Source organism: Alexandromys fortis, unplaced genomic scaffold, assembly GCF_014885135.2.
Source record: "Alexandromys fortis isolate MF-2015 unplaced genomic scaffold, M_Fortis_MF-2015_v1.1 scaffold_295, whole genome shotgun sequence".
In the NCBI taxonomy this organism is placed as follows: Eukaryota; Metazoa; Chordata; class Mammalia; order Rodentia; family Cricetidae; genus Alexandromys; species Alexandromys fortis.
Genome location: NW_026068169.1, coordinates 492,531 through 501,645, shown reverse-complemented (window position 1 = coordinate 501,645; position 9,115 = coordinate 492,531). Strand labels below are relative to the sequence as shown.

Sequence of the window (9,115 nt, the reverse complement as noted above, 5' to 3'; positions counted from 1 at the left end):
CACACACACACACACACGCCAGCACACACTGGCCTCAAGACTTCGTGTGAGCACTGTCCACTGAGCTACATCCTCCAGCCCTCTTGAGTACTATAGTGAAACTCTTCTTAGACAGCTAACTCTCCTAACATTTTGTTTTCTCTCTTAACTGAGACCAGCAGTTACTTTTATTAGGGTCTATTCTTTTAACTGTTTTCTTTTTTTTAATATTTATTTATTTAGTATACAATATTCTGTCTGTGTGCCTGAAGACCAGAAGAGGGCGCCAGACCTCTTTACAGATGGTTGTGAGCCACCATGTGCTTGCTGGGAATTGAACTCAGGACCCTTGGAAGAGCAGACAATGCTCTTAACCACTGAGCCATCTCTCCGGCCCCCGGCTATGGTTCTTATTTTGAATTAAAAGTACTAGACTTTGTAGAGTATCTTTTGGCATAAGTCATACCATTTTTTTTAAATGTAATGTGAGGTGAGGTGGGATGGTAACCTTAAGTGACCTGTAAAGTGACTGTAGGTCAGGTCACTGAAAGATGAGAACGAGGGTTTAAGTAGGGTTGTGTTTTTTTTTTTTTTTTTTTTTTTTTTTTTTTTTTTTTTTTTTTTTTTTTTTTTGCTACAGCAAACAATAGAAGATAATTCAGGGGCTGGAGAGATGGCTTATTGGTTAAGAGTACCTGCTGCTCTTCCAAAGGTCAGAGTTCAGGTCCTGGTCTCCACATTGGACAACTCAAAATTGTCTGACTTTAGGCCCTAGGTGGGCCATTGCTCTATTCTGACCCCCACAGGCATGTACGCTTGTGTGCACATTAACAAATACATAAGTAAAAACAAAAAAAATCAACCTTAAAAATTATTCAGGGGTAGTATTCATAGTAAGTAAATAAGCAGAGCAGCATACTTATAGTGGTACTTATAGACTAATCTGGGAATGTTTGTTTACACATGATCTTTGTTTCTTTGAATAGGTACTTAAAACGATTTAAAGTCATGAAGCCAAAGGTCTTAAGAAGTTGGTGCAGACAAATTTTAAAAGGATTGCAGTTCTTGCACACAAGGACCCCTCCTATTATTCACCGGGATCTGAAGTGTGACAACATTTTTATCACAGGACCCACTGGATCTGTGAAGATTGGTGATCTGGGACTTGCAACCTTAATGCGCACATCATTTGCCAAGAGTGTCATTGGTGACTAGTATTTTACAGTTTACTGCTGGGTGTTAGATTTGTCAGTTGTATAGGACTGGAATAAAGCTGATGAGTTAGCTACAGTTTTGGGCAAAATTTTGAACACTGCCTGTTTTTTAAGGTTTTGTTTTTCTTACACACACACTATTTTTTTTTAAAATTAAGACAGGATCTTCTGTAACCTGGTCAGGCCTCAAATTTGCTATGTAATATATGACCTTGAACACTCCAGTCTTGGGATTTTAGGACCCAGACAGCACATTCAACCGTTAATTTGCTTTGAAATATTTGTGAATATGATTTGAAATACCAGTTATATGAAAATTGACATATTTCCAATACCTAGTGTGTATATTTTATAGAATATATTAAGAACTAATTTTTTAATTTATCTTTATTTTACATGTATGGGTGTTTTACCTACATGTATGTCTGCATATACAGTGCCCACAGAGGTCTGAAGATGATGCTGGAGCCCTCAGAGTTGGAGTTTCAGACAGTTGTTAGCCATCATGTGGATTCTAGGAACTGAACCCCAACAAGTGCTCTTAACAGCTGAACTATCTCTCCAGCCTCATCTATTAAGGATTATTGAAAGATTTTGAAGACTTAAAGAAAAAAATTTACTAAATTAATTCATGCAAATTTGAATTAAAAAGACAGAAATGCAAAATAAAATCAGATTTAATCTATATCTTGTTATCTTTTTATTTGGAGACAGGATCTCTTTATTATATAGTAGTTCTGGCTGACCTGGAACTTGCTATGCATAGTAGGCTGGCCTCAAATTCAGAGATCCTCCTGCCACTGTCTACTGAGTGCAGGCATCAAAGGCTTGCATCATAGTGCCTGGCATTTTCTTTTCTTAGGACAGGATTTTTATTGTAGACCAAGATGGCCTTGAAAATACTATGTAGCTGAGAATAACCTTAAAATTCTGACCTTCTTGCTTGTTACTATGCAAGTACTAGGATTACAAGTGTGAGCCACCATGCCTGTCTAAAGTTAGATTTTTTTAACATCTTAACCTTGAATTGTACTTTAAATTGTACTTCATCAGTAAAAATGTTAAATTTGTTTTTTTTTTTTTGTTTTGTTTTTTTTTTTTTTTTTTGAGATAGAGTCTCTCTACATAGCCTTGGCTGTCCTGGAACATTCTGTAGACCAGGCTTGGCCTCAAACTCAAAGAAATCCATCTACCTCTGTCTCCCAAATGCCAGGACTAAAGGTGTGCATCACCACACGCAGCCTAACTTATAGATTTACTTTGAAAGAGCAGAAAGTAATAGATACTTTTTATGGGAAAGAAAATCTTGATTAATATATCTCTTTAATAAAAATATGGTTATGGTGTTATTTTGTAGGCACTCCTGAGTTTATGGCTCCAGAGATGTATGAAGAACACTATGATGAATCTGTAGATGTTTATGCTTTTGGGATGTGTATGTTGGAAATGGCTACTTCAGAGTATCCATATTCCGAGTGCCAGAATGCAGCTCAAATATACCGTAAAGTAACCAGTGTAGGTATACTTTTATTCATTTTACTTCACAGATTGCCACATTTTGTGTTAAAATTGATAAAATTGACTTAGTAGAATTTAATTATAGGACAAAGGGTGTGACTTAGTGGAAGAAAAAAGAAAAAGTCCCCTCTCTTTATGGTTTCTTTTTATATAACAATGTTAGTTTAACCATTCACTTAGAAAAAGTTTATAACACAAGGTTTCTATTTATGTACTTGAACTCTATTAGGGTCATATAAAATGCTCTATATTGTTTTGGAGAAAATGTACAGGTATGGTACAATTTTAGATATTAGTTTTGGTCTTGGTTGTTTTTGTTTTTGTTTTTCCTGAGACAGCATCTCACTATGTGCCTCTGACTGTCCTGGAACTCACTACGTAGATCAGGCTGGCTGCAATGTCAAAGAGATGCTCTGCCTTTGCCTATGACGAGCTGGGATTAAAGGCATGCTCCCCTACACCCGGTTTGATTGGTCTTAATTTTTAAAGCTGGATAATAAAACTAAAAGAGTTTGAAGGACTTTAATACTTTAAGTGCCCAGTTAGGAAATATAATTCAGCATGTAGTTTGACAAATGAATCTCTTATATAAGTAATGTTTTGTGTTAGAAATTGCAAGAACTGCAATGACAATAAGTGTTTGCTGCCCTAGGAAAGCTTACATTTCTAGGAGGAGAATAATATCAATTAGGAAATAGCTAGCAAGACATGGCCGTGCACACCTGTAATCCCAGCACTTGGGAGTCTAAGGAAAGATGGTTGTAAGTTTGAGGCCAACCTGGGCTACAAAATGAAACCCTATTCAGAAAATAAGAAAAAAAATCAGTATAAAATAAAAGGATAGGAGTATAGTAAGGGATACAAAGTAGAATTGGAGTGTTTTCATTGTTTAGGGTAGACTACTTCGCATATAGCTGGGTGACTTGAGATAGATCATGAAAGAGATTGTTAGTGTTTCAGGAAGTTAATAATAAGAGTCATCTTTTAATCTTTTACAATTAAGTTATTTTAAATAGAGAGATGACATTGTATACATTTATGGTATATACAATGTATACAATATGATGTATACAATGTAAAATCAAGGTAGTTTACCTCTAACTTTATTTCCTTATTATTTTTTGTGGTGAAACATTTAAAACTTACCTTTTAAGTTACTTTATAATATGCTGTGTTTTATTGACTATAGTCATTGTGCTGTGGACTATATTTCAAAGCTTTTTCCTGCTGTTTAATTGCAACTTTTACCCATTAACCAACAATTCCTAATTTCTTCCCAGCCTCTGATAAGAGCTCAGAAAAAGAACTGCAATGCCTTATTAGTGTATGTCCTTTATCTAAAGAACCCCAAGTACAAAAGTATTTTGTGCTTGATTTATAAATTATAATTCTATAACTGTCTTCACTTACATATAGAGAAAGGCATGAATTGCCAAGAAAATCAGGAAGAGGTTAGAGGAGAGATTATACAGGACGTTTTCTATGTATAGAATAACATTATCAAGGTTTCACTGTGTCACTGAGGCTGACCTTGAACTCATGAATTTCTACCTTAGCCTCCCAAGTTCTGTGCATTATACGTCTTTTTTTGTGATTCTGGGGATGAAATTTAGGGCCTAATGAAAACTACACAAGTGCTCTACCACTGATCCATACCCTTAGCATAACTGCAATTTTGAATGACTATTATTTTTATATTAGCATACAAAAATGCCATATCACAATTTACATTTGACCTCTCTCAAAGCTTCTTGAGTTTTGGATCCAAATTAATTCCAAATCTTGCCAGATTTATCTAGTATATGAGTCTTTATTTTTTAAGGTAGTATGATAGGTGTAGAAGTAGATCTTAGGGTGTCTCAATTTACGGCAATTATTTTTCCAGATTAACTTGCAATTTTCTTTTTTTAAAATATTTATTTATTTATTATGTATACAATAATCTGTGTGTATGTCTGCAGGCCAGAAGAGGAGAAGAGGGCATCAGACCTCATTACAGATGGTTGTGAGCCACCATGTGGTTGCTGGGAATTGAACTCAGGACCTTTGGAAGAGCAGGCAATGCTCTTAACCACTGAGCCATCTCTCCAGCCCCCAACTTGCAATTTTCTATTTAATGATTACAACGATAATTGGATAGGTTTTTTTTTTTTTTTTTGGTTTTTCGAGACAGGGTTTCTCTGTGGTTTTGGAGCCTGTCCTGGAACTAGCTCTTAGACCAGGCTGGCCTTGAACTCACAGAGATCCACCTGCCTCTGCCTCCCAAGTGCTGGGATTAAAGGCGCGCGCGCCACCACCTCCCGGCTGGATAGTTTTCTGAAAGCCTAAAACTTATAAACAAAAGGTATAAAATGAGCAGATTAAGGTAGATGACATGCTTACAGGAAAGTTATAAATTGTCTGGACCTCATATTTGTATTTTTATTTTAAAAGTGTACATATAAAGTAATAGTTACTTTTTCACATTTTTATATGTATGTATTATTTTATATGTATTATTTTAATTTGTTCTTATTCATCCTCTCACTAATCTCTCCTATTTTCCCTGTCTGCATCTTGCATTCTATTCCCACTAATAATCCTCACTCTGCTTTTGTATCATATGTATTTCATTATTCCCCAGTCTCTCCCTCCCTTTTCATGGCTGTTTCTCCCCATTCTCACACACAGGCACACACAACACATACACATGCACACACACAGACATTATTCCACATATGGTAGAGAACATGTATTCTGGCTTATTTAACATGATTTCCAGTTTCATCCATTTTCCTGCGAGTGCTGTGATTTCATTATTCTTTATAGTTGAATAAAATTCTGTTGTATATATGTACCACACTTTTACTATATATTTATTTGTGAATAGACATCTAGACTGGTTAATTTCTTAACTGTTGTGGATTGTATATCAATAAACACAGTTGTATGAGTGTCTCTGTGGTATGTTGACTAAAGAGTCCTTTGGATATATACTCTGGAGTGTTATAGCTCTGTTATATGACAGTTTTATTTTCAATTTTTTGAGGAGCCTCCATACTGATTTCCATAATGGTTGCAATACATTACATTCCTACCAGCAACTGATAAGGTTTCTATTTTTCCACATACTTGCCAGCCTTAGTTTTCATTTCTTTTTTTTTGCTTAATTTTAATAAGTTCTTTGACAATATCATGCAGTTATTTTGATTGTATTCACCCTCTCTACTCCAGGTCTTCTCAGACCCAGTCTTCTTTACTTTACTTTCCCATTTAACTTAGTGTCCATTCATTCATGTGTCTCCCTCCCTGACAAGGCCTATTTGTGCTTTTCAGATTTTTTTTATTTTTATTTTTTTTAATTTTTTTTGGTTTTTCGAGACAGGGTTTCTTTTTAGCTTTGGAGCCTGCCTCTGCCTCCCGAGTGCTGGGATTAAAGGCATGCGCCACCACTGCCCAGCTATTCAGATATTCTTGAATGCCTCTACTGGAACATGGCCAACTTATCAGAGGCTTTACTTTTAGAGAAAATGATCCATTCTCTATGAGCTGCTAAGAATTTCCAGTAGCCCTTCATTTAGGGGTGAAACTTTCTGCTCAACTCCCTCTCCATGCTGAGATCTGGTCTGGCTTAGGCTTGTGCATACTGTTACAACTACTGTGAATTTATATGTGCAGCTGCCCTGCTGTGTGTAGAAGACACTGTTTCCTTGTAGTTGTCCACTGCCTCTGCCTCTTTCAATCTCCTCTTTCTCAGTGATCCTTGAGCCCCAGGAGAAGGAACTGTGATATAGAGGCTCCATTTAGGGCTAAATATTTCATAATCTTACTCTTTGCACCTGAGCCAGTTGTAGGTCATTTTGTTGATCATTATCTACCGCAAATAGGCTTCTCTGATTAGGGTCGAGAGATGCCTTAATCTATGGTTAATGTTTAGAAAATATTGTTTATTCTTTGTTTTTATTTGTTATATTTTTAAATTAGCTTACAAAGGGATAAGTTTGTTAATGGCATTTTCATGCATGCTTCATTTTGGTTGATTTCTCTCCCAGTCTTTCCCCATTTCCAACTTTCCCCACTGTAACTTTCTGCCTCCCCACATTTTCCCCCGTTTACTTTCTAGCTCATGTATTTATTAGCCATTTGTATTCTTTTCTATAAGTTTTATTTGTTCATTTACAATTTCATACACATATTCTTTGACATATATTAATGTACTTTGATCTTATTCATCCCATTATTCTTTCTTATGTCCTTATACCTCAGACTAAACCCCTTCCTGCATCCCCTCCCACTTTCCTGTCTTTTTATTCTGTACTTCCTGCACTTAATTTGGGTTCCTTGCCTGAGCATGTGTGGGGTGTTACTCACTTGAGCAAGAGCAACTTTCCAGCAACTCCACACTGAGGAATATGATTGCTGCATATGCATTATACAGCAGCCATTAACTGCCTATCGTTTCTCACAGAACCCTTTCTCTGTTCCTGATGAAATGTTGATAACCCCAATTTTCTCTTGTTGTTATTGTTTCATATTTTTAGGTTATAATATGATGGGTGTCACTGTAGCTTTTTCTTTATACATATGTACCAGTAAATTTATTCTCATTTTTCCCCTTATCTCTGCCCTCTCACATGTCTGTCTGCCCCCTTAAGTCTGTTTCCTTTGTTCCTCCTTTTCTGTTTTCTTATTATATGTGTTTATTTTGAGACAGGGTCTCATCTTACTGTGTAGCCCTGGCTATCCTGGAGTTCAAGCTAGCCTTGAACTCACAGAAATCTTCCTGCCTCTGTCTCCTGAGTGCTGAGATTAGAGGCATGCACCACAGCTTCCTATTGCACATGTTTGTTACTTTCTTCATTTCTCTTAAGACATCTTGCTCTTCTCTCATGATCCTCTTTCTAATTTTGTTACCTATAAACACAAACATGCAAATACATATACACATATGTAATTGTAAGTCTAGGTTCCACATATGAGCATGTAGTATTTGTCTTACCACGTCTGTTTTATTTTAACATGGTGGTTTCCAATTATAGCTGTTCTCTTGAAAATGTCATTATCATTTTATTTTAGGACTGCATGAAATTCCATTATGTATATGTACCACATTTTCTTTTTTCCATTCATCTGTTGGTAGACATATAGACTGACATTTGGGTACTGTGGTTATTGTGAATAGTGTGGCAGTAAACACAGATGTACAGTTCCATCTGTGATATGTTGACGTAGAGTCTTGGTGCTGGGAACCAAACTTGAGTCTTCTGAAATAGCAGCAAATGCTCTTATCTGCTGATCTATTTCTCCAACTCCTACTTTTATTATATTTTTATTATTCATGTATGTCTGTGTGTGGTTATAGGCACATAAGTGCAGGTTCTTGTGAAGGTCAGAAGAAGGAATTGTGTCCTATGGATCTAGAGTTATAGATAATTGTGAGCCATACCTAATGTCAGTGCTGGGAACTGAACTTGACTCCTCTGCAAGAATATACACTTTAAGCCAGGTGGTGGTGGCACATACCTTTAATCCCAGTACTGGGGAGGCAGAGGCAGGTGAATCTCTAAATGAAGCCAGCCTGGTCTACAGAATGAATTCTAGGACAGCCAGGACTATACAGAGAAACCCTGCCGCGCGCGCGCGCGTGTGTGTGTGTGTGTGTGTGTGTGTGTGTGTGTGTGTGTGTATAGTATAAACTCTTAACTTCTGACTTATCTCTCAAACCCCTTTCATGTTTTCTTGATAGCCATTCTGGCTAAGGTAAGATGGAATCTTGAAGCAGTTTTAATTTGTATTTCCCTGAGTAGTGAAAATGCTGAACATTTTTATTTCAAATATTTATTGGCCACTTTAATTTTTTGAGACTTATTTTATATGTCTGAGTGTTTTGCCTGTCTGTACTGTATGTGTACTATATACATACCAGGTATCTGCAGAGGTGAGATGAGAGCATCAGTTCCCCTGGAACTGGTGTTACAGATGACTGTAAGCCACATGTGGATGATGGGAATTGAACCCATGCCCTCTGGAGAGCAACAAGTGCTCTTAACAACAGAGCCATCTCTTCAGCCACTGTCTTTTCATTTTTGGGAATTCTCTATGCAGATCATTAGTTAATCTATTGATTTAAAGGGTTTTTTTTGATAGTATTTACCTTTTGCTGTTCATATATTTTATTTATTGTTTCTAATGTCTAGCTGTCAAGACTGGAGAGCTGGAAGACAGGTCTTCATACTTTCCAAATTTTTTTAAATAGTAATCATCCTTTTGGATGGATGAGGCAATGGATTTCAAGTACTCCATTGGAGGCTCCGAGGTGTTTAGCTCTATAGAAGAGAATAGCAGATAGATGGATGCAGAGGTTGATCGCCTTCTGACCTAATGCTCAGGGCTATCAGACTCTAGTGTTACTCTCAGTTGATAGG

The 9,115-nt window shown here is 36.6% G+C and overlaps 1 protein-coding gene across 1 annotated transcript in view; it reads left to right on the top strand.

Annotated features, from left to right (window-relative positions):
- Window positions 1-9,115, top strand: part of Wnk3 (WNK lysine deficient protein kinase 3) — a 114,383-nt gene that overhangs the window by 45,337 nt on the left and 59,931 nt on the right. The window contains exons 3-4 of the mRNA XM_050128310.1: window positions 964-1,186; window positions 2,551-2,708. Of these exons, the coding sequence (XP_049984267.1) occupies window positions 964-1,186; window positions 2,551-2,708 (381 nt within the window). The remainder of the gene's footprint in view (window positions 1-963; window positions 1,187-2,550; window positions 2,709-9,115) is intronic.